The sequence below is a fragment of the Microtus pennsylvanicus genome, chromosome 4 (genome assembly GCF_037038515.1).
Source record: "Microtus pennsylvanicus isolate mMicPen1 chromosome 4, mMicPen1.hap1, whole genome shotgun sequence".
In the NCBI taxonomy this organism is placed as follows: domain Eukaryota; kingdom Metazoa; phylum Chordata; class Mammalia; order Rodentia; family Cricetidae; genus Microtus; species Microtus pennsylvanicus.
The window spans coordinates 131,752,857-131,779,934 of NC_134582.1; the positions used below are offsets into that span (position 1 = coordinate 131,752,857).

Sequence of the window (27,078 nt, forward strand, 5' to 3'; positions counted from 1 at the left end):
GTAGATAGAACCCACAAGTAAATAAGTCTAAATATCTCTTCAGTAAGTTTACTGGCTAAGTTGTAAGACATGTGCAAAATATTTTTGATATATGTAAAATACTAGCTTTGAACTTTACCTCACACCTTAAATAGACACAAAATCTTACCTCAAAGTGACTCACACTTTGGAAGGACTAAGCTATAAATCCTCCAAACAAAAACACAGAACACCTTGGATTTGGCAAAGGGTTTGTAATTTCTTTTTTTTCTTTCTTTTTTTTTTTTGGTTTTTCGAGACAGGGTTTCTCTGTAGCTTTGGTGCCTGTCCCGGAACTAGCTCTTGTAGACCAGGCTGGCCTCGAACTCCGAGAGATCCACCTGCCTCTGCCTCCCGAGTGCTGGGATTAAAGGCGTGTGCTACCACCTCCCAGCAGGGTTTGTAATTTCAAACAAAAATTATGGAAACTCAACAAATTAGAATTAAGTAAGTTTTAAGACTTTCATCAGTCAACTAGTTGTTAAAGATGCTAGTCACACACTGACCTTGTGACCCAGCCATTACCATCCTAGATTTCACCCCACAGAAATAACGCACAGCGAGAGAGGCTTGCACACGACTGTTGGTGATAACTTTATTAGGAGCATCCGCAACCACTAGACAACAAGATTGTATATAAACAGGTAGGCGTACAAACAGACTGTGGTACAGTTCCACAAGACTTTACCCGGAAATTAAAGAAGTCAACTACTGATACACAAACCAAAACCAGTCTTCATGGCATCATTTTGAGAAAAAGCAAGACAGCACATGAGTGTATGTAGCATGATTTCTTTTGTACAAAATTCTAAAAAAATGTAAACCATCTATATTGTAAAAAAATGTAAGCTAGTCTATAGAAAAACAGATTCAGAGTTCTTAGGAAGTAGGCTAGAAACATCAACAGTAAGAAGAACTGATTACAAATTAGCACAAGGAAACGTTTGGGGGCAAACGGATGTGCATATTGATAGTGGAGATGGTGTCATGAGTATGCGCAGGTTGTACACTTTCAATATGCTCGATCAGTTATATGTCAGTTGTAGCTATGGCCTTGGCTTTTCCTTTCCCTCTGTACTTGCATACTGGGTGGAGGAAATGGCTTTATAATCACACATGAGAGTTTGATGCTACCTTTGCTCCTATAATGCAACCTTAATGTAAATTACTTACAGTTTTGTGTCTCAGATTCTATTTTAATGTTAGTAAAATACTTAATGTGAGAATAAGAATCTATGTGTCATGACAAGATTTATCCATAAGCCCATTCCCATTACTCTCTCCTAAGTGGACACGCTTCTTGTATTTGACATATGACCTTGAGATATATGCATTAAAGTATATACTTAAAGCAATAGAATGCCATTGACATAGATCATTTCTCCTTATGATAAAATCTTAAGACCTATCCTTATTATTCTCTCCATCTCTCTATAGCCAGTTGTTTCTAAAAACTATTATTTTCCACATACTGTACCCACAAAACTTAACTCATTAGTTTCCCAACATGGAAAGTTCTTTTGTCTAATTATCTGTCTTAGTATTTTTTTTCCTAGAAGTTCTCTGGCACATAAATCCTCAAGTGAGATGGCTGGGTCATAGCACAGCTGTGGGATGAATTTTACTTAGCACCTCCAACTGCTTTCCAAAATGTTGAATTAATTTATGCATCTACCAAAACTAGGAATTAATGACGTCACTAACTTTGGCCAATACAATGGATGTAATATTCATTCCAATTTTCACTTCTCAGCTTCCTAGTCAGTTTGATTATTTCTTGTTCTTATTAGCTACACAGGTTTTCCTTTGCAAACCACATCCACATTAGTATTTGCTCATTTTAAAATTTTACTTGGGATGGCATTCCCCTGAAATGTCTGTCATGAGGCTATGAGTGTTGTGATGTAATTTAGTGAGTAGAAATATTTCATTTTAATATAGTCACATCTGTCATTTGTTAGCTTAGTTACTTAAAATATTCCTTTCATTATGTGCAGAAGTGCAGTCTTTAACTACCTATATTTTTTTTAGCTTTATGCTGTTTCCTTGCTATACTCTAATCTATCTGGAGCTTGACTTCTCATCTCCCATGGTGCTGTGTAGGTATACATTTCTTCCCATGTAATGATTTGTATTCAAAAACCCTCTTTTAAAGAGTTTGACTGTCTGTCGTGACTGGAGAGATGGTTCAGCAGTTAAGAGCATTGACTGCTCTTCCTGTGAACCCTGGCTTGATTCCCAGCACCCACACGACAGCCCACAGTTGTCAGTTTCAGGGGATCCGACACAGGGGATTCACACAGACATATATGCAGGCAAAACACCGATGCAAATAAAATAAATTATTTTAAAAAAGAGTTTGTCCCCATTATATAAGCAGTGTGTCTTTGTCATTTACCATTTGAATATTTTTATAAAAAGAAGAATGATCCTTGAAGAGAAATGACTCAGAGTAATAAAAGTCAAGAGGTGTTTTTATCCAGCCTTCAGAACAACACATAAATAGGAAATGTTATTAATCTGGATTTTTGGGTTACAAATAGGGAAGTAATCTTTATATGTCTCTCAGATATAACAGATTCTTAAATGTCTTTAATGTTCAATAGTAAAATAATATTTTATATAATATTATGTAAATAATATATATGTTACATAAAACTATACCTCTATAATAGCTTTAAGATCATAGTATACCTGTTACACACTATTTTTTAAATTTTCCCAAAGTCTCCTGAATTTCCTGGAATGATTCAAAATACTTGACAAGATGCAGCATTTAACTAGCAAGATTTTTAGTAAGCAAGAAAAAAGATCTAAGTAAAAGTGGGTCTGATTTATGGCCCAGTTCAGTACTCTATGCAAAGAAAGTTCTCAGGGTCAAAATGCCCTTGATTATCTGTTCAAAGTCCATACATTTGCTAGGTTTAAATTCACATATAGCATGAAATCTTCTTTCATGGAACTCGTGCTCTGTCTTTTCCTTTCTTTGAAAGTTAAAAAAAACCAAACCAACAACCAACCATACCCTTGTCCACAGTCTCGTTCTCACATGCAGCACTGCCAACCATACACTGGAATGTGTATTCTTTTCTCCCTTTGGATTTGGTAAGAAATTGTTTTGAATTTTATTGTTCTGTAACATTATCCAATGATGACAAACAACAAAGAGAATATAAAATCAAGGAAGCTAGTATGTCTCTTAGAACCTCGAAGCATGAAGTATCCTAAAAATCTTAACTGAAAGTCAGTCATTACCTAGCTCTAGTATTCAGACTATCTGTCTTTAATGCCTATAGATGGACTGGAATTTAGTAGCAGAATATCAAATTCAATCCACCTACCGGCAGTTGAGCAATGCTCACCACACAGTGCTGTCAGACTTGATATGGTTAATCTATAAGTCTACAGGAGTTTTTGTGTATGTTGATCTTGGTGGAAGCTTGAGACAGTATTAACCACCATTAAGTAACAAAAAAAAAAAACCCTAAGTTTTGTTTTTACCAATTACATACTTGATATTCCTGTATTACCACAATTCATATACTAGCATATTTTAGAATGTTTTTAGTCATGTTGGCTTTGGGAATGGAAGCACATTATTGGCAAATCACAAGGGAACAAAGGGAAAGTCATGCTCACCCAGGTAGGAAATATCCAGATGTAAATGAGCCACCCACTCTTGTTAGATGTGGACGCTTCTAAAAAGAGTTTGAGTAACAGCCAAAAGCCTCAAACCATGGCAAAATCACAACTACAGACTGATGCGGGAGGTAGATTTAAGGCAGAATGTGTTGGAGACATGCATGTAGCCTACAATGCATCGGGTGCACAACACAATGCGGGAGTTTCTGCGAACGGCACATCAGCTTTGGGAACGGCAATCGTTTAATCACAGTTCTTCTTGTCCCATGGCAGTGAATTGCTGCAAGTTCCATACTTTGAGCAAAGCACCAAAGACAGCCCCGAACCCCATCCTGTAGCTCTGTGGACTAGGCGGCATGAGATCTGTCGACAGCACTCAGGCAATCTCGACTATGCAGGAAATCTCCAAACACAATCAGGTTTGGCAACACAAGCGCGAAGCAAGAAACAAATCAACGATTTCCATGTGGACAATTCTGTGCTTTTCTATACAGACGTTTCAAGGATTTTTTTCTACTGAATTGATGATCATTAGCCTCAGGCTATCTTGAGACTTTCTGAAATCCATGTATGTGACACTAAAAGGTTTTTTTTTATGTTTAAAATCTCCTGAGTTAAAATAGCATCTTATATGGGAAAACACTAAGTAAGTTCAAAACTTCCTAACCAGACATAATTTTTTTGCTAGAACATTTTGCAAATCTCCACACTGTCTATTTACTAACTTAATTCAATACAGCCTACTTTTGTTCATCAATCATGTATTCCCAATATTATCAGAAAGACTTTGTTTCTACCAGACACAAAATATTTTGAGAAATATTTTTATTAATTATAAAAATGGTAGTTTTCTGATCCACTTTAAAAAATATTTATTTGCTAATAGCATGATTGAAACATGAGCAATGTTTCTAGGAGACACTTAAAGCTAATTAAATCCATTAGCAGCAGCATAAAAGAGTCTCTATTCACCCGAAGAAGAACGATGACAAATAAGTTTGATTTTGTGTAACTTAAAAGCCTTTGATCTTTTGAAAATATTTATATATGAACTTTCCATAAATTTAAAAGCTAATAAGTTTAATTTGCTATAAAAGAACAAAAGAAATAACATCACAAATGTCAAATATAAGGTTATATCAGAATGAAGAGTTCACAGCACAGTATTCTCCCAAAAAACCCATTTGATATGCAATAAGATGGCTCAGGTAAGAATTAAAAATAAAATTTATGGTTATCTTGGAATGTGGACCTCATCTTTTATACTTCTGTCTTAGATTTCTTGGGAATATCCATGGATAAGCAGGAATGCGTGCACATGAATAGTTATCGTCAAATAACTTAATAAATGTGTTATGATTTACAGTAAGGGCATCACTGGGACATCACTGGGTGAATGTGAAGTGCTCATATTTAATGTTTACTCAAATTTTACTAAGGATTGACGCTTCCGAGTATAATTTCTCATGAAAACCTTCATCTCTCCCTGGAGAAATACGTGAGGGGTTTCCATGCTAAGTCTTCTTCCTGAAGTGCCTGGATCCGAATTACTCCCTCTTCACCAGTGTGTGCAAAAGTCACCACCTCCACACCCTGTCCTCTCCCCCAACATAAAGCTTTAGGGCAGCTTCCCGTTCTACCTTCTAGCACCCCTGTTTTGATGATCAGAATCAAGGGACTGGCTTTCTCTTCCTGTTACCTTCCTTCTACCTAAAATCCTCTGAATTCGCCAAGAATCGACTGCTTTCTAGTTCTAATTAGGGAACCACCTCTTCGCTAAACTAGTTTCAATGAAGTTCATTCTACTAGAAGAGATCTAACTGTTCCTGTCTACGATTCTTCCAGCACCCTGTTTGTAACTGTCCTGATGAGGATTATGATGTCTTACAATCAATGGTGTGCACTTGTTTTTCTGCCAATGGCAATGTCTTCATACCCTCCTACAGAGCCTGGTCCCAGGGCCTGACATCAAATAGATGTTCAATATTTTTAAAAATTGGATGAGTTAACTCCACAGACAAGATAAAAGGTGAGAAGCGATGAGTATTTAACTACCTATGTCATTGAGTGGATTTTTTCAGTTGGGGAGGGGAGGAGAAAAGCAGAACCTTGAAGAAGTAATTTAGTATAAAATGATATAGGTAAAGAAAATTTAGACAAAAGAGGCAAGGAAAGGCCCCAAAATCCAACCATCAGCTCAATGCGGCTAATGTCATAAGTGAACTGAGTCAAAAGCAGGAACAGGGCCAAGTAAAAAAGAATTTTCTTCCCGAATAATCAACACTTTCTTATTTAATGATCTATTTTTGTAAGTAATCTTTAGGAAAGAGAAGATAATGGGAAGATAGTATTAATAAAGGAAGGGCTGTGAGTAAGAAATTGATGAATCCTTGTGATTCTGCCATTCTCTTCAAAAGGGATCTTTGGCTCAGTTTCATTACCACTCCAATAGAACTGGAAATGACTATTACAAATAGGAACTAGGAAACATTCAGTGAGGCCCTGCCTCAAATCAAATCCTATGCCAAGAGGCTTTAAAACATTCTTCCAAGAATTTTCTTGTCTGAGTCTGATATCATGAGCTCGATTTCAGAGAAATTTGGAGGTTGGACTGAGTGGCTGGTGGAGGCTGCGAAGTTAGTGGGGAGTTTTGGTCTAGCCATCTTGGGGAACTCTTTCGCAATGCTCCACTCGCTGTGCCTCCTTCCTTTAGTGTTTTCCGACATCATGACTCACCTATCACATCTTCTTGAAATTATTCTCATATTAAGAAACTTTAAGCCACGTCACATTTGCCTAACTGTAGTTTGAGGATCCCTCTCATATGGAGCTGGAGCATCTGATTAAATTCTTTGGGCATTTGGTGGAAACCACGCTTAGGTAACTTGTTGTCATAGTAGTGGTGACTGATAGGTACCTTTTCTATATTTTTTGAGAAAGGCCAGAATCCGTAGAGCGTCACATTTTTACACAGTTCCACGGCGACACTTGCGATCATCAAGCCCGTGGACAAGCGGTAGGCTGTCACCCCTCTAGTTCTCCAGAAAAGAGCAAGACGCCTCAGGTAAGTGGGATGGAAGAAGAGAACTTTTTGCTTAACTTTGGAATCGTGGAGGGTTTGGTAGACTTTAAAGGAGATGCCTGTGTTGAACCTGTAGGAAAAGGCAGGCAGGAGAAGGAATGTTTCCCCATAGTTGGAAATGTCTTCCAGAAACTTTGTGTTCTTCCCCTTCAAGCTCTTGTATCTGTCAAATTAAAAAAAAACAAACAACAATCATCACCATCATCAACAGCAACAATAATAATCAAAGTAATAATTTTAGTTATATGATGTCAAATACATATCTGATCAAAAATGCAACTAGTTATATCCATTATATTAAAAAGTCAAACCACTGACTTAGAAACATCGATCAAGTAATATGTCAATATCAATACCTGGTTTTCATTCCTCTTTCTTGATCTACAGAGACTTATTAGCAGAAAGACATTTCTTCTATTATTTTGTATTACAATCCATTATCTACTGTTGCATTTGCTTTTCAATACCTTTAAACTTACTTCTAACCAAACATTATAGCCTATATATATTTGAAAGTCAATTTTTTCACCTATTTTACACATTTAATCACCAAATAGTTTTGTTCAGAGAGCCTATGCTCTTTAGATGTTGTTACAATTTCCTTGCTGATTTAGGCTGTCACCCTCTTCTGTGTCACCTGATACCCGAGAAAGAACTCTTTCAAGTAAAATGTTTCCATGATTAGTTTTTGGAAGGCAGATACAGTGTTTTCTTCTCATTCTGAGACTTTAGAACAATTTGAGGGATCTCATCTATAACTAATGATTAGCAGTCTATCTCTTTGCTTCTGTGTTTGTTTTTTCCACAGGGTTTCTCTCTGTAGCCCTGGCTGTCCTGGAACTCACAGAGATCCGCCTGCTTCTGCAGTGCAGGCATTAAAGGTGTGTGGTAAGAGTCTCTTTCTGACAGGAAAAAAAATGCAATAAAGTATATGTGGAATTTTTATGAAGGAATCAACATTTCTGTAACAGGTACATTACAGAAGCCATGGAAAGTATTCTGTATAACAAACTACTGAAAGGGAAAGCCAATGGGGCTTGTCAGGCTGTGCTAGAACTTCCTCTCAAACTCATAAACAGTTTTGTAAAAAAACCCACAAATACACACATACACATACACACACAATCAAGGAGAAACTGTACATAGCATGAAGACTCTGAAAAAACGGAAGAAACCGCACTCCCTATTTTTTAAGTTGAAGAGATAAATTCTCCTTTGATTAGAAACATGTAGCTCACAACACTAGAATTACAACTGAGTCATTCTTCTGACAAAGCCCAGCCTGGATGAGAGTTCAGCTTTGCAGATGGCTTCTTTTGTGTTTTCCCAAGAAGCTGGCTCAGCTGTGGGGCATGTCAGCCTCAGCAGCAGCAGGAGAAATGTGTGACGTGATCAGACCGTGTTCTGAGGAGCTACGAGCAGCTTGCAGGCACTCACCTCAACGTTATGATGCTGGGGTTGACAGTCACAAGATTCGTCTTGTTTCCAACATCTTTACTAGCATTCCCTGTGACTGGGGGGAGGTTGCACCTGGAATAAAAAAGGAAAAAAAAATCTCAAAATACAATCTATAAAAGCAGATGTGTACACACACACACACACCATACACACGCACACACATACACCATACACACACACCATACACACACACACACACACACATACACACACACACATCTGACAGCTGTTGCAATTGCCTGGGAAACCAGTGAGAATTTCATATCTACCTGAATGCCGCTTGAAAATAACAAGAAGTACTGGACTCTCAGATGATGTTCCAACACTGTACAAAATGGCATGTGATTTTAACATTTTCATTGACATTTGTAAGTAGCAAAGCCAGAAGTGACAACTCATTCCTTGCCATGCTTCTGAAGAATTTTCAAGGCTTTTTACTGATGTTGTGACTTAGATTAACTATATTGATTGAGGTTGATTATATTCTCACAATGGGATAGTCACTACAGACTTAAAGAGCCCAAGGCACTGAAAATACAATGATAGAGTCTCCCAGAAGCAAAACCTACATAGGAGCACTAGTATCTTCTGATATCTATATGGATAACTTCGTCACCAAGTTAGGTTATTAATAAAGGAAATTTGCAGCAATTTTCATCCAGCTGTCTTAAACCGAGTACTAATTATTTTATTGGAAAACCATGAAGGATACTGATTTTGATATATTCCAATGACAGGAAAAAGGGATTTTTTTTAAAAAAAATTTATTTATTTATTTATTATGTATACAATATTCTGTCTGTGTGTATGCTTAAAGGCCAGAAGGGGGCACCAGACCTCATTACAGATGGTTGTGAGCCACCATGTGGTTGCTGGGGATTGAACTCAGGACCTTTGGAAGAGCAGGCAATGCTCTTAACCACTGAGCCATCTCTCCAGCCCCAAGGGAATATATTTTAAATTTCACTTAGAACATCTGTTCAAAGGGGAGCATGGGAAGGAAGTACTGAGTGCCCACAGAAGCACTGTATACAGCAGGCACCATCTGTAATATGGATGAGGCTGCAGGACTCTGCTCCATGCCCTGCAAAACACAGTAATAAATGAAATATGTACTTCTCACTTTGCTATAAAATATACATCAAAAATATGTATTCATTATAGATAGGAGGCCACAGAAGGACTTTAACAGTAGCCTCCTGCAACAAGTCACAGATAGACAGACATTGTTTTGAAGAATCCAGAGTGGTTTTGCTGTTGTTTGAGACAGGGTTTTACTTTGTAGCCCAAGTTGACTGGAGTACACTCTGCAGCCCAGGGTGGCCTTAAGTTCTCAAGACACTTCTGCCTCAGCCTCCCAACGGTTGAGATTACATGCATGAGCCACCATGCCAGGCTTAAAAGTGCTTTCTAATGTAACAAGAGACTTTATGGAAAATATCAGGATGCACACACATGTGTATATGTGTATTATATGTGTGTAATATTTATATAAAATGCATACACAGATGTAACAGTATAGTTATAGCCTACTATATAATGTAGTTATGGCCATGCTTGTTCCTTATACACTAAATTTGTATCCCAGTGTTTCAAATGAAAACAAATGGGCAACTTCCATCTGTAACCAACAAGCATAGGCAAAGTAAGTACAGGCTTAAGAACTAAATACATTTTAATGACACCAGCCATATGTAGCCCTAGGTTTTATTTCAGTTTGAATGGCCAACTTCAGAAGAAAGAGTGTGTTCAGAAAAGTCCTAGCATCAGCTAAAGTAGAACCTGGAAATCTGTGCCTTGTCCTAAAGTTATCAATCAAATAACTGCCAAGAGGTTTTTCCTGGACTTTAAGGCTAAGCTGTTCTTTCTATGGCTGCTATAAAATCAAATTAATGTCTTTGCATAATACCCACCACAGATGTTTGGGGAATTTTAAGTCTATAAAAAGCCTAGTACATGAACCATTATTTATCTTCGTTGTGATTCCCCCACCACACACGAACACTGAGAATGTGAACAATGGCTGACCCATTCCAGTATGGGCCATGTCAAAGTAAAACAGGAAAGCGTGAAAACTGTTCCATCATGAATTCAATGTGTGTTCAGTAATTTCTGGACCATCAGATCAGCTGCTGTGTAATTACCACTAATATAAATCACCAACACGAGCTGAGCGTGAGGGAGGATCTATTTGGGAACTTCCTTTGTGGTTGTTGTTAATATGTAGAGCAGGTATCATCAATCCGTGGGGACCAAAGGGCCCTGATGTACAAAATCGATGCTCCCTGAACGTAAAGAAGCAGACACCTGCTGCTCCCTCTTTTAAGTCACATTAGAGCTAGATGAGTCAGTGATCACTAACATGAAGCACACACAGAAATCAACTTTGTGTCTGTTATAGACTACCTTGTATCCAGACAAAACTGCGTTACCAGACCAGCGTGGAGCAGATGCGCAGTGTGAGCTAACTCTCAAGCTGGAAAGTGGCACTGTGTGTGACTATACAAAGTCTAGGTCAGCATCTTTCCTAGTGCGACTGAAGAACAAATGCCCCTGCGCTGGTTTGTCAGGACAGAAATGCCCCTCCTGGGAGGCTTTCCAAGGGAACCATAGTACCCGCCCGCAAGCTGAAGCCTCTAATCAGCCCTGCAGTCCCAAACCTTTCACTGTGATTCCATTCAGTTTCTTCTTGCATATCCTTGTGCTGCTGACGTGGACAAACTGAGGAACTCGTGAGTCCTGTGACCTCCAGTAAAGCCTACCTGGGTAACTTGTAGATGCTAGCAATACAATCACAAAGACAAAAGCAAAACTCGACACATAGGTTGTTTCTATTACCCTTGGACTCTTGGCGTCCAAGAAACCATCTTGATAAGACTCACCTAAAAACAAAGTCAGCTTTATCAATTTCCGCTCCACAGAGAGACTTGTTCAGAATTCCCCCATTGCCAACCACGGCACACTGGTTATAAGGGTAGTTCACAAAAGGCTGGGACTAGCAGGAGAGAGCAGAAACCAATCATGACACAATTGCTTGAAAATTAAAACCAAGGCTACAATGTGGCTAAGTTGACACCATCTAATTCTCAGCACCCCCAAGAAAAAAGAAAGCATGTTATCATCAGCTGGACTCCCGAAATTTAACTTTTCATGTGTGCTTAGAAGTCCATAGCTCCCTCGTCAAATCCAGAGACATATCTATAGTAGAACCTGGGTAGGAGGAGGCAGGTGCATCCTGGGAGCTCCAGTTTGTGGGCCAGCCAGTCTAACTGAAACTGTGGGCTCTGGGTTCCACAAAAGCCTGTCTCAAAACAGCAGGTGCACAGGGATCGGGGGAGGCACCCAACATTTGGTGCTGGTTTCTTTGTATATGAGTTGCCCTTGCATATGTGTGCACATATGCCATACATTACACACATGCACTGTCTAATTAATTAAATAAATAAATGCATAGCATATGATCAACTTATTGTAATTAAAAAAACATCATGTAAGTTTGTATCATTTCTCTTGGGAGGGATAAACACTACATAAAATACAATAAAATATAAGACAAAAACAATATTCTTATAATATAAACTACAATATAAATTTTTAGTTAATACAGAGTTTCTCCATATAACAGCCCTGGATGTCCTGGAACTCAGTCTGTAGACCAGGCTGGCCTCAAACTCACAGTGATCCGCCTGCCTCTGCCTCCCAAGTGCTGGGATTAAAGGCTTGTGCCATGACCATCTGGCTTAATATAGTGTTTCTGTTGAAGCTATTTTATCAAGTAACCCAGGCTGGGTTTAATATCATTATGTAACTGAGAGTGGCGTAGGATGCCTGATATATCTTCCCCTACCTTCCATGGACATATCATACTACATAGAGAAATTAAAGAAAAATGAGAAAATCATGCATTGTGTATTTCCACCAAACATGAGCAGTTCAGAGTTAAAAAGAGAGAAAATAAAGAAGTTGGAAAACAGCATTAAATCTGTAACTTTAATGTGTAGAATTAAAGCTAATTTATTAATACTTTCTTTGGTTCACTAATCCTTAGACAAGCAGGCTCAATGAAGTCACTGGACTTATGCAGGCCAACCCTACAGATGGCCATCAGTGTGCTTTGGGGACTCTCTAGTCTGACATTTTCTTGTATTTTTTTCTAGGACTCACCCATACTGTTTACCCTAAACGGTTGCCCACTTCCCTACGTCCTCCTCGTATAAAATAAAACCTTGCCATTCGACATACATGTTTCTCTTGCTGATCCATTCCCTTCACATAAAAGAGTGTCCTAGGCTTTGTACACACACCACAGTGATGAGATCTGTTTGTCCCTTCCACTGGAGTGTACATCCTCACAGGCAGAGAACATGTCTTCATTTTTCATTCCCCCTCATCTCTCACCCCAGAGCTAGATTAACGCAGTGCTCATAGTGCGCTCTCCATAAGCACTTGCTGGTCCAGTGCTTCCCCCCTAGTGCAATCCCATTTGTGTGTTAGAGCTGGCTCATTTGACATCGCAAGACATGACTGGGCAACACTCAGCAACTCTGTGTGCTGGCAGTTAAATCACCGACAACAGAAAATTGGCCGTGATGTTAGTATCTAAACCAAAGAGTATGGGAAAGGCTACAGAACCAAAGCGCCACCCCGCCATCCCCAGAGCAAAGTCACTGGCTCCTCTGGCAAGATCCTAGAAGTTCTGAGCTTCTCAAAGTGCTCGAAGACCCTTGAGCCACGGTCACTGCCACCTCCTCATGACACTGCCTCTGAGAAATGCCCAGCTGGCACACAGAGTTTTCTGTAAGCTTGTCTTTAAGTTCTAATTGCCGCATTGTATCTATTGTATGAGAGACATTGTTCCACATGCATAACTTACTAGCAGATTTAGCTCACACAGCCACTGTGAGCGCTTTAAAGATGGAAATGTAGACGAACGACCTGAAGCAATAGCTCTGGACAGGCAGAACTGGGCTTGTGACCCAGGTAGGCTGGTCCAAGCCCCTGCCCAGTCCAGTTTCTTGCTAGCCAGTGAGTGGATTAGCATGTTCATGATGCAGTTCATCCCTGTGGATGAACTTCTATCCAGAAGGCCATTGTCGTGCTGGCTTTTAATGAATGTTTCCCGGATAGTGAAAGCTATTTACCATTTTTGAAATCCAAGCCCAGGATGGCTCCACAGTTTTGACTCCATGGTTTTTCAGTAAATTCTGAGTTTTATAGACAGGCTGGAATGCAATACTGCAAATACGCTCTTTATGGTACAATTGAAAAGATTACTAAGGAAAACACAGATCAAATTAAGCCCTCAAAATAATGACTGTTTTCTCTGGTTTCTTGGTCAATTGGGAAGAAACAGCCGTATGTTTGGTGAACTGGTGTTCAGTGGGAGCTGAAATAAAATACAAACTTCAATGTTCCCCAAAACAAAACAGCACTTGGAGGCAGTACTTCACTTTTTTTTTTTTTTTGATGGAAAAGTTTTCTGGCAAGCTGCTCTGTGTCTGGTGGTCCTAGGAGGTGTGGGCACAGAGGAGCAGGGGAGACAATGTGGACCATGGGAAGAAGGCCTGGGAGGAGGTCGGCTCCAGCCTGATCCCTAGCCATGGAAGGGAAAAAGGAAGCAGCACATGGTGACAATGTTTTACCCAGGTCACCCAGCAGAATTTCCTGTTTGCCAACCAAAAACAAACAAACAAAAATCAGGGTAGTTGGAAATGAGTGCAGTTGTTAATAAACAGAATTGTCAACTTTCATCATCTTTCAAGCTATGTTAAAGACAGCATCTCTGAGCTGGGCAGCAGAAAGCAAGGTCAACACCAGCAAGATGGAGAGATGCTGCTTACACAGCTATCGTAGGCCTCCCATGGGCATAGCAACACTTAGTTACCAGCATGATTTCATTTACTGTAGTTTCAATGTATTCCACAAATGTTTCATAAGGGTCTTGTTTGCTTTGGATGTTTCTGTCTGTAATTGTAGTTAGGGGATGAAACTCAGAACTTTGTACCTACAAGTGCAAGAATTGCATGCATAAACTACCAAATGCAACAAAGATTTCTTTCTTAAACTTTCTTGAGGTACACTTATTTACAACAAACTGCATTCTTTGGTTAACTGTTTATAAACAGCAAATTTATCTTTATTTTAAAAAATCTTCTCTGCTTCATGAGAAACTTCTCTGTCCTTTTCATCTAGAAAATTTGCAGCATTTTTCTATATCATTTTCAAGTTATTTCTCATTTATTCTCAACTAATTATTCTTTCTCTGAATTGTAACACAAAAATGTTGAGTTAACTTACATAAGCCACACAAAACTAGTTTTGAGAAGTAAAACATCTAACAAAGGCAGAATGAATTATGAAACCCTATCTACGGATAGCAAGCTGCACAGATACTGAGATCCCATCTGATCATATCAGTTTGGTCTAATTGCTTTTAAACATCATAAGGAAGACATCTGTGAATTCATGATTATAAGGAATGAAGTGTTTTTCATGACAAAATCTCCCTCAATTTTGTACTTGCAGTACATGAAAATTACATTTTCTCACTGTGCCCAGCAGCAGAGGACATATCATTTACACATGCTTGTTTACAGACATGTAGAGAGTGTACATATGTGCTTGGAAACATTCTAGGAGCCTGGGATACAGCAGCGTACACAGCAGACAATATACTTTGTCTTGTGGATGTTACATGAATTGTCCACAAATTCTTATATAGTGACGCCACTAAAGTAAGTCACGTAAGCCTTTTGTATGAGGATGGGTTTAGTCATCCAAAATGACAACCGAAAGGGTCTGATCCTAGGCAAAATGTGGTGGTCACCTCCCCAGCCCCAATCAATAGAGCCCTGAAATGCCGTGTCTCAGCTCATTCACTGAAGAGTCTGGGGATGGATGGCTCAAAGAATTTATCATTTATGTAATAAACTCTCTTCTTAGGGAGCCACACTTCATTCTGCATTGCCTCCATAGGGACTGGGGGTGTAGCTCAGAGGCAGAGCCCTTGCCAAGCATGAGCAAGGCCCTGGGTTTAGTCTTAAGGCGGCAAAACATAAAAATAAAAGAACTGGACTCTGGCAGGTTCACCACTTTACACGTCCCATTTGCCATGAGATAGCACCCCAGCTTTAAAAGACTCATTCATTAGTTACAACCTGTAACCAGCCCTACTCACCACTGGGAACATTTGGAAAATGTTCTCTCGGATGGGGATTTGCCTCTTGCTTTCCACCTCATAGCTCATGTTGGTCCCCATTGGAGTGTTATTCTGGGAAACCACGAAGGTCTGAACTGCGTCACAACAGGAAGCCAGCTTTGCCCTACAGTGGATGAGAATAAAGGAATAAGCCAAGGAATATGATGAAGACACCAAACACGGACAGGACAATGGATACAGCACAAGAGAATCTGGGCTGTTGTGTTTCAGAAGGAAGGCAGGCCAGGCACTGAGGTGACATCACTCCTCTGCAGCCCCGGGTGGGAGGATGGTGACTTGTGGGGTGTATGTACGCCCTTGGGTGGAAGCCGGCTTCACAGAGGCAACAGTTCTGAACACAACAGTTGCAGAGATAAAAAAACTTCCTTGCAATTAGATTGCCAAGAAAAACAGAGAAGTGAAAGAATCCATCCTTGAAGTCCCTTAGCCATTGCTATGCTCTGTGAGGTTTCAGTCGCCCATGGGAAACTCTGCTCCAAGATAATTTCAAGAGGGTGAGCCATTCCACAAAACTTTAGTAAGAACATTGTTATTTGTTGCATTTTTAATTTTTTTTACATTTTATTTTTATGCATATGATTCTTTTATTTCCACGTATGTCTGAGGACCACCTGGATGCAGTACTTGCAGAGGCCAGGAGAGGGCATCAGGTCCCTTGGAACTGAAGTTACAGATGGCTTTGATTAGCCATGCGGTGCTAAGAATCAAACCTGGGTCCTCTGGTAGAGCCTAGGACCATCTCTCTAGTCCAAGTTTTTTGTTGGCTTGTTTTTTTAACCTTTATTTTTCTCTTGTACTTTGCATCCCTCTACTCCTCCCAGGCCCTTTCTCTCTCCCCCAGATCAACTCCTCCTCTGTTTCTCTTTAAAAGAAAGAGATCAGGTCTCCCAGGGATATCAACGGAACATAGCCTCATAAGATACAATAAGACTGGGCACAAACCCTCATATCATAGCTGAATCCCAATCCCATATGCAGCAAAATAGTCAGAGACACCCCCATCCACATTGTTGGGAGTCCACAAGAGCACCAAGCTATGCAACCATCAGGCATATGTAGAGGACATAGCTCAGACTCATACAGGTTCTGTGTTCTTGCTGCAGTCTCTGTGAGCCCCTACGAGCCCTGCTTAGTGGATTTTGTAGGCTGTGTTATCCTGGTGTCCTCAACCCCTGCAACTCCTGCAATCCTCCCTCTCCACTTCTGCAGGGTTCTCCTGACTCCACCTAATGTTCAGCTGTGGGTCTCTGCATCTGCTCCTCCAGGTGCTGGATGATGCCTTAATGATGACAATTGTTTAGCCCAAGTTTTAACTGTTTTTTATCATGAATTACTGTGGTTAATCTCTTACTGTGTCTAACTTATAAATTAAACATATATGTGCTCTACAATCTATATACATATATGTAATATACATAAACAATGTGTCTATACATATATACTATGTATATTCAATAAATACTATGTAGATATGCCATATATTTCATGTGTGTACATACATAATGTACACATATTATATATAATAGTATGCCATATATTCTTTATATACATATCTATTATATATGCACTATATACACACATAACATACACATATATTATTCACATATATATAATAATATATGTAAGACCCAGCATTACCTGGAGTTTCAGACAGTCATAGCTGGGTGGGATCTAAAATGGATCTCTCAAGGATAATAAAGAAAAATACTATACCATTGTTTTGTAATAGGCCTGCCTGAGCTCCTCTTCTGAGCCCACCTCTGCCCCCTTGGGACTTGGCCATGTACTGAGGACTCAGGGTCCTCCTAGTTCTTTCCCAGAGTCCCTTTCAGCCCTTTCTTTTATGCCATCTCCATTCCTTTGTGACTTCCCCACAACCCACAGAATCATTCTCTAACAAGGTTTCACAACAGCCACCTTGGCTGGGACCAAGTACAGTATACCCACCCATCAAGGTGAAACCTGATATCTACATCAAGATGTACCACAATCACCACAACTCCAGATGCCTAGATCCCAGTGCAAAAACACACAAATGAACAATCAACATGCCTCCCCAGCCAGATACACACTAGTTAAGTGTGGTGACTGTGGGTAGAGAGTGGCTCTGCGTGTTGGCAGGGAGTCACAAAGGGATGAAGATGGTTAGGAAGAATGGCTGAAAGGGGCTGCAGGGAGAGTCTGGTGGACCATGAAGTCTATTGTAATGGACCCTGAGAAAAGCAACTCAGCTGAAGCATGAGACAGTTACTTTAAAATGGCAATTCTGAGTATGTTCAAGGACTTTAGAGAGGATGTGTATCAATACCTTAATGCAGACCGAGAAAACAGTTGGATGAGATAATGGAAACAATGCAATAAATAAAAGTAGAATTTATCAATTGTTGTATAATAATTATAAAAATATAAAAACTAGTTTGAGTAGCATTGCAGTCACCTACATAATAACATATAACCTTTTATTTGAGAGCAATAGATAAGTACAATGATTTTTGAGAGTTATGAATTTGGGTGGTCATTCCAAAAGAAATTCCAGAAAAATATCAATTACTATTCAATACATTTAGAAGTCCTGGTTATTATAACACAGGCCAATGTCAAAATTTCATAACTTACATGTTGTTATGTAATGCTTTAGGGACGTTGATGTCAAAGCATTTCTTAATAATTATTCCAGGATTATTAATAAATCTTAAAGCCAGGAGGAACTTCTATTTATACAACAAAGATATCTTTTTGCTGAGGTCTGTTTTCTCTGTCCATTTTCATAGGAACTCTTAGAGTAACTGAACATGGAAACCAAGCACCTGATTAACCTTTCAGCCTTGCGAGAGTCTGCAGAATTTCCCCTTCCTTTTGTATTTTCTGAATAGTAACCATTTTTTATTATGTTCATCATCTTATCACTCTTGAAACTTGTCTTTTTTCCATATTACTTATGAAATATGCATACAATTGGGACCACATACATTGTCTCTAAGTGGGACCTGGCTGTAAGAGTCATTATAACAGGTCTTTTCCAATTCCACGTTTATTGTCGGGACGCACTTTTAGACACATTCCTACTGAGTTTTGTGCTTTTGAAGTGACATGATGCTCTGACGTGTTGTGCTCATTTAAAAGTTCCCCCTCCCGAATTTCAGGAATGAACAGTGAATGGAAAGTGCAGGTAAAGTCATCTGTACTCAAGGTCAAGGCCTTCTACAGCACTCATCAGGCAACTTCTTTCATAAAAATGCTGTGCTCTTCTTAGTTCATTTCTGTTAGCTGCTTATTGTTTTCCATCCCTTAGGATCTAACATTTCTAGAAGAAAGTTCATGAAGATAACCAAAGCAAACAAAACAAGGCAATGAAAACAAAGGAAATAAAAATACTAAGTAGTTTTTAATTATAAGCTTAATTTGATAACAATTCCTTTTTTCAGTCTGCAAACTCAAAACTTCATTTGTGCTTATCACTTTAAATGTCTCCTTAATCCAGTGTACTAAGAAAGGGCAATATAATAAATTCTCATTTACTTTTGAAAAGTAATTTATTAAAGATATTCAGTGCTTACAAGAATACTACAAAACAAAAAATGCTAACCAGGGTTTCCAACTAGTGTTTTTTTTATATACCAATAAGTATTTCTGGAATTGTACTATTTAAGTGGATTGTAATAACATTTTTAAATTTACAGGAAAGTTGGAAGTTGAAAAATGAGCACTTGAGTAACCACCAGCTGGATTCTACAATTAACTCTTTACTAAATATACACTGTGCATATCTGTAAGTCATATACCCTGTTGTTTATCTGTCTGTCCATAGTGACTGTTGTTTTCATCTATCCAAACTGAAGGTCTCATTATGACTCAGCTTTCAACACCTTTGTCCCCAGTGGTGTGGTGGTTTGAATAGGTATGGCCACCCACTGACTCATGTGTTTGAATGCTTGTCCCATCAGGTGGCACTATTAGGAGGTGTGGCCCTGTTGGAGTGGATATGGCCTTGCTGGAAGAAGTGCGTCACTGCAGAGACAGGCTTGGAGTCTCCTATGCTCAAGCTACACCCACTGTAACACACAAACACACCCCCTGATGCCTGTGGATCAAGATGTGGAACGCTCAGCTCCTTCTCCTTCTGTATCTGCCTGCATGCTACCATGATGACAATGAACTTAACCTCTGAACTTTAAGCCAGCCCCAATTAAATGTTTCCTTTATAAAAGTTGCCATGGTTATTGGGTCTCTTCACATCAACAAAACTCTAAGACAAGCAGCAACCACTTTTGTGGTTATTTTTCACTTTAGACTGGTTTTGCTATTACAGAATTCTGTTTCATTTGTGTACCACATTTGTTTAGCCATTGACCTTACATTCTTTAGGAAATCACAATAAAAATGATCATCATTAGGTGCATGGTGCATGGAAACCGGGTAGTTCATTCTTATAATCCAAGCACTCAGGAGGCTGCGGCAGGAGGATCGAGAGTTCACCGCCAGCCTGGGTTGCATAGTGAAACCTTGTTTCAAAACAAAACAAACAGAAAAGACCAATATGAACATCTAGTGATGAAAACTGCCCTCCTGGGAAACACCAACACATCAGAGTAACATTTCCGTGCCTGCCTTTAGGCTGACAAGACTTGCAGACCTCTCGTGGTCTACAGGAGAATGATAACTGAACATGCTTTGTTTTACCCCATCTTGTCTCTGCAGAAGTAACAAAAGACTAAGCTGCTTCTAATCACCAAGGAAACCAGAAAACAAATAACACAAAATAACAACAAAGAAACTGCTATTCCTTTCCTATCCCCCTAAAACCAGTAAGTCCTGATGGGATGATCTGAAGTCAACCATGTGCCGCAGTGATAGGTTTACTGATTCTGCCCTTCTTGTGAAAAGTGAGGACACATTAAGAAATAGAGAATGCTGATGATGTTAATTACAACCTCACTTCTGGGCTCCGTACCATCTGCCGTGAGAGGCTTCACAGCCTTCTACAGCAAGTGTGGAGATTCATGAGCCACACACCTGCAAAGCCCTGTCACTTTCCTGAGAACTGGCAGACACACATTATCCCACTCAGTTCCCACAGCTGAAAGGGTGGTAGACATGATTATTAAACCCATTTTTAGACCTAAAAACGGGGTTCAATTGTTGTGGAATATTTGTGTACACTGTGAAGATGTGTCTTTGTCAAGGCACTTTCTGATTGGTTTAAGAGAGAGCCGAATGGCCAAAAGCTAGGGAGGAAGACGTTAGGAAGACTTTGGGGGAGAGAGGACTCTGGGGAGAAAAGGTGGAGATGCCAGAGACTCGAAACAAGTCGGACATATAGTACAGGGGGAACTGAGTCATGCAGCAGAATATGGATTAATAGAAGCAGGTTAGTTTTTATAAGAGCTAGTGGAGAAAAAGCCCAAACTAAGGCCAAACTTTCTCAATTAATTATAAGTCTCCATGTCATTATTTGGGGGCTGGCAATCCAAAGCGAGTCCAACAAGAAAGCAAGCTGCAGCTGGTATATAAGTGGGCCGAGCAGTCTGGTTTAGCCCTGTAATCTCAGCACTGTGGCAGAAGGTTAGACAAGTCCAAGGCAAGCCTGACTATGTGGTGGATTTGAGGCCAGCATGGGCTACAGTAAAATCTTAGAGAGAAGTGAAGAACGGAGGGAGAGAAGTAAGGGAGACCAAGAAATGCCGACTGTACGCAGCTGAAGCTGTCTGATGATATTCTTTCCAGTCTATGAGAATACATAAAAATTAGGGAGAAATGCTGCTTCTTATGCCTCTGGATTAAGCCTCTTTTGTGGGAACACATTTCAAAATATTTCTACGAGGACACAGGTACTCACAGTTTCAGGCAGGCAGCATCTCATATTGCTGTGTGCTTATCCAGGCATGCCTTACAGGCCATTGTACAGCTTATGCATATTAAATGCCCCAAGCTGTTTGCATATAGCTGCAACCCTTGAGCTCTTGTTTCCCATGGAGAAGGTACAGAGGCCTGGACTGAATCAGCACCATCAGGTGACCCTGTCACTGTGCCCTAAACTCTTGCTGGGTGCCACCTACAGCCACTTCTTCCATACAAAATTTAAAGAGGAGAGCATGCTCACCCTCCCCTCCTGTCCCCTCTCCTCGGAGCATGTCAGTTTCCTGAAGTCAGGAAAGGTCATGAGTTTCTCAGCAACACTTAGCTTCCAAAGAGCAAGCTGGTCCTGGAGAACCCAGCTGAGGATGTTTAGCTTTGACCTCTAAAGATGGAATCTCAAAATGTGCAAATGTATCTTTGCTTCTCAGATGGCCTCATACACACTTTTGAGAAAAGAATGTGTGTCTCCGATGTGGTTGAGATGCCTTTTCTTTTCCATCGTAAGTGCTGCTCCCTTCCTTTTATTATTTTATTTTATTTGCTTTATGTTATTATTTTATTTGTATGGAATCTCAAGCAAAATTCTCCTTTGGTTCTAAGAGGAATACTGCTTGAGTTCTCCATGAAATGTTAATCACTCCTTAGGGCAGACAGTGGGCAGGACAGTACAGGACAGTCTGCAGACTAATGACCTTCCAGCCTGTACCCAGGGCTCCTATGTTTTCCTTCTGTTTACTACTCTGTGAGATTCCCTAATGAGGTGTGGGCCACTCAGGGTGAGAGAAAGGCTCAGGCTCCGTCTACATCTTAAAAAGGAGCTACATTCCTAGGGTTCGCTCCTTTTCTGTATTTCTAATTAGAATCTTAGGAAAGGAGGTTTAAAACATAAAGATCAGCACAAATGTAGAGGATTTATTGCTTACCATCCTAACCCCTGCCAACTAATAACCCAATTTCGTTTTGCCCACACTAAGGCAAGTAATCAATCCTCCATCTGATTCTCTCCTATGTATTCTCTTTACTTTCTTATTTTAAAAAATTAACTTTTTCTAATCTATGATTGTCTCTCTGTACACCTGCTCATTGAGCCTGCAGAGGCTAGAAGGGGGCATTGATGTGCTAGAGTTGCAGTTACAGAAGGTTGTGAGCTGCTGTGGGGAAACTGGGAACCACACTTGGGTCCTCTGCAAGAGCAGCAAGACCTCTCAACCACTGAGTGGTCTGCCCAGCCACTCTTTTCATTTCTTTAAATTTACATTGAGCAGAAATGCATCTGAAGCTCCTTTCTTGTTGCTCCCCCACCTTGCCACAGACAGCACACGATTCATTGACTGACCAATAATAACCCACCATTAGCACAACAAATGTTTAATGCGGTCTCACCTTCTGCCAAATGCTTTGCACCAAATTTAAGTCCAGCAGAGATCCTACAGACTGCACACAGTAAATACAGTTTTGCAGAGGGGGTCAATTCAAGCTCCCCAAGTGAAGGAAGTCACAAATCATATTCATTGGACCTTGCACGTTCAGCAGTCTTCCTTCCATTCATTCGTGCCTATTTAGTATCTGTCAAATCTTTAGTACTGGGAGAGGTTGTCTATACATTGGTGAATAAAACATCACTGCCTTTACAGTGATCAGGGACTATTAAAGAGAATGACAAGGAGAAGTTAATTATAAGGTATTAAATGACAAAGCTGAGATTAAAACCCCATTAGGAGAAAGAGTCTTTGGAAGCTGACCATGCATACATGAGGTCATGAAAATGGAGCTGTAAGGATATGAAGTTGTTCCCATGTGCTCCCTAGAGAAGGGACCTAATCTGATCTCAGTAAAGCTATGCTGCCATCCTGATTTTGGACTGCCCACTTCTGGAACGATGAGAGATACCAGCTGTTTAAACCCTCAGCTTGTGATATTCTGTTACAGCTGCTGGGGCTGACTAAACAAGGGTCAGTGCCTGGCAGCAGCCCAGCACACATTTTACTGGGAAGCCAGCAGGCAATCTTCTGAGGCCAAGGTCATGGGAATTAGAACTTACAAATTATTAAATACGAACATGGATAAAACATGACCTGCCTTCTGGGAGCTTGCTTACCTAGGGGGAGCTATAATTAGTATGTTGGTATTGTCTGACATAATATAGATTGAAGTGAGATGGCCTGGTGGGAGGAGCACATGGTTAGAGCCCCACCACTAACCCGGGGCACAGGGAAAGAACTTACAAAGACACTGAGACCGTCCAGTAGATGAGAGCCTCAGTACGTGTTTGGGGAACTAATAGCCTGAGCTTGGGAACTATATTACGTTTTTATCAGAGGACAGAAAGCAGCAGGAGACCAGAGAAAGGAAGTGACTGGCAGGCTACTGCAAGAAAACCTTCTAATCAAACATTTAGATGACTTCATTTTTAGTTTTTCTTTTTAGGAACCTCCGTACTGATTTCCACAACAGGGACGGGTTTACATTCCCACCAGCAGGGAAGTAATCAAGCTAAGCCGCCCCTGGAAATATATCCAAAGGAGTCTAAGTCAGCACGCTACAGAGATAATAGCTCATCTGGGTTGATTGCAGCACCGCGAACAATAGCCAATTGGAACCAACCTAGGTGTCCATCAGCGGGTGAATGGATACAGAAAATGTGGTGTACAAACACAGTGGAGTTTGATTCATAAATAAAAAAGAAAGTAGGCCATTTTCAGGAACAGATCTAACACTATATGGTGTTGTAGTGAGATAAGCCAGATCCAGAAAAAACAAATCATGTTTTTCTTTCATGTGTGGAACCTTCACCGTGTGTGGGAAGGGGTATATATTATATGCACAGATATACATCAATACATATGCCATGGAAATAGATGGGGGTGGAAGAGAGCAGGCACTAGCAGGAGTGAGGACAGGAAGATTAATGGGGACTGAAAGCAGAGCACACGCTAGACTCAAACAAAAGTATCCTTGTGAAGCCCATCACTTTGCACACACACTTATGTCTCTGAGATCCACACATACATGATACACAGATACACATGTGAGCAAAACACTCATCCACATACTCTTTTGAAGAAGTTTTCAAACCTTAGCTTGACACCAGGCAAGCGGTCTAGGGTACAAAGGGGAGAAAAGACAGGTCTGAGGTACATTAATTGAGTTCAGAAAAGAAAGATAAGGGATAAAAACTGCTAGTGGATAAGGCAAGTGCTGAGTGACAGGTGTTCTCAACTTCCCTGATGCTGTGATCCTTTAATACAGCTCCTCATGTTGTGGTGACTCCCAACCAAAAAATTATTTTCACTGCTACTCCATAACTGTACTTTTGCTACTATTATGAATTGCAAAGTAAAGATCTGATATTTAGGATCTCTGATACACAACCCCCAAAGGCGTCACGACCCACAGGTTGAGAACCACTGTTCTATACTCTCTCTAAAGGCAGGTGGAATCCGTTTATTTCACAAACACTCTTCAAGGGTATCTCCCATTCACGGACAGTGAACACGACAAGCCCTGTCTCCATCTTGTGCCTGTCACAGTACAATTTGAATGAAAAGGAAAATGGAGAAGGCCCGGCCAGAGCAGAGCAATGGAGGTATGAATGCTTTATTAACTATGGTCAGCAGGAAAGGTCAGCCACATGAGCAATCTTTTTTCCTCCAAAGGGTCACAGAACCACGGGGAAGAAAATCAATAGATGCTTGTGTAAGCAAAGAACAGTCTGAATCTTCTCCCCAGGGAGCCATAGAGAATACTGTATTCATAAACTTAATAAATTTTTGAAAAGGTAATAGAAAACACTTTAATGAAAGCAGGAGGTTTTTATTTGGGTTGTTAAATGTCCAGCTCTGTTAAGGGCAGAAGGTGGGTAGAGCAAATGAAAAGTGCAGAGAAATCAAGATGGGACAAAGACAGGGATGGGCACAGTACAAGACAGGGAAGGAAAAATAAGAGTCATGGAAAGGGAGAGAGAAACAAAGTACCAGGAAAAGCAGAGGATAAAAATCAGGCCATGTAGACAAGAGAGAAAGAGAGAGATGCAAACATGTGCAGAACCACAGCTCTACACAGGCAGATAGAAAGAAAGAGACACACCAAACACCCAGACAAGAACAGACTGAGGAGGAGCAGAAGCCCAGGCTCCAGTACACAGATGGGTAATATGAGGAAATACAAACAGAATTCCTCCAAGCATTTACAGCATGAACTTATTTGATCTTCAAAACAGCCCCAGAAAGGGAAAGCGGTTCTGACCACCTCACTCTCCCCAGGAGTTTCGGGTGCAGAAACCAAGTTAGATAAGAGTGACTAGCCTGAGTTCACACGGCTAACCTGACTAGGATTTGAACCTAGCTCATGTCATCACATCCTTCCCTTCTCAAGTCTGTCTTACAAATGTACAAATAAATAAAACCATAGCAGAAACAAAAAAAAAAAAGAGAAGTCACAGATGGTTCACCTGGTCACTATCATAAGACATAGATTGACTTTTATTTCATGGGGAAAATAGATACTGGGAAATTTTGAAAAACTGTGATTAATTTTTTAAAATTATTTATCAGATTTAAGATTTAAGCAAATGGCTTGAATGACTCAAAACCAGAACAACATGGTGAATTAAAAATTTATGTTGATAAAGACAAGACCAGGAAGAGTTGTAAGGGGTAGATAGATTTGAAACAAATTAAAAGTAAGAAACTGATAACATTTGGTGATTGCATAGAAATAGGGAATGATGGCCAGGGTCCAACAATGATGGCCGAGCTTCCAACTGAGAGCCCTGTGGCCTCCAGGGAAGATCCAGACAAAGAGAGGAGGGTAGTCTCCCACCCACAACACAGCTGCTGACTTGGTATGGTTTCAATTCTTACTGAGACTTGTAAATGGAAACAGGGCACCTAGTGCCAGCAGAAAGGACCGTGGGTCTGTGGAAGAGGAGAGTCGTAGAGTCTTTGAAAACATGAAAGGGATTCAGCCACTCGACTGACTTCAGATGCCTTTTGTAAGGAGTACAAAGACAAGGCCGGATGGAACTCTCTAGAATGTTCCTAGTGCTGCAGTTGCTTGATCGTGCCCGGCTTTTGCCAAACTGCTAAAGTCAACTGTGAACTGCATAAGTGAGGAAAAGCTAGCCTAAAAATACAGAACCAACTAAGGTGACTCTTAAGATGTACTTTAGTTTTCAGATGGAACACATCCAGGTTGCTATCGCTGTTGCAGGGTGAAGCAGATGTAAAGAAGTCATTTGTGAACTGCAGGTCTTCACCTCTCCTCCAAATGCAATCTCCCAGTCTCACTCCAGCTCTGTAGTAGATCCCTACTGCAGCCTCTCCGCCGCCCCCATCTCTAGAAGACCACATAGATCTCCTCCAACTTTCCCTCCCACATTCGTCCTCTTATTCTAGCTCCCCTATCAAGCCCTTTCCTGGGAACACAGTAGCGACATAGACCAGTAAAGCAGATAGTCCCACAAAGTAGGTGGGCTAGCTTCAGATCTTTACTCTCCTTCTTTCCCTCCAAATCCAGTCTCCCAGTCTCATCCCCAGCTCTATAGCAAACTACCTACCATGACCTCTCTTCACTCTCTGCCCCATTCCCAAGGGACTAAGTAGATCCTGGTTGGGGGGGAATCCTGCTTTCCTCCCTCCTATAGACGCTTTCATTCCCCCAGCCTATCCCCATCATCTCCCAATACCTAAAGATCCATTATACACAGGATCCCCAGTAGCCACACCAAGCAGGATCTCAGAAGCATTCCCTATCAGCCAATACACAACCACCAAATTCTCCTAGAATCAGAGAGGGCAACAGA

The 27,078-nt window shown here is 40.4% G+C and overlaps 1 protein-coding gene across 1 annotated transcript in view; it reads right to left on the reverse strand.

Annotated features, from left to right (window-relative positions):
- Window positions 1–588: 588 nt before the first annotated feature.
- The window catches only part of St8sia6 (ST8 alpha-N-acetyl-neuraminide alpha-2,8-sialyltransferase 6), a 138,689-nt gene continuing 112,199 nt past the window's right edge, over window positions 589–27,078 (reverse strand). Inside the window, exons 5-8 of the mRNA XM_075970529.1 lie at window positions 15,378–15,522; window positions 11,083–11,195; window positions 8,180–8,272; window positions 589–6,905 (exon numbers count right to left, since the gene is read on the reverse strand). Of these exons, the coding sequence (XP_075826644.1) occupies window positions 6,437–6,905; window positions 8,180–8,272; window positions 11,083–11,195; window positions 15,378–15,522 (820 nt within the window). The 3' untranslated portion in view covers window positions 589–6,436. The remainder of the gene's footprint in view (window positions 6,906–8,179; window positions 8,273–11,082; window positions 11,196–15,377; window positions 15,523–27,078) is intronic.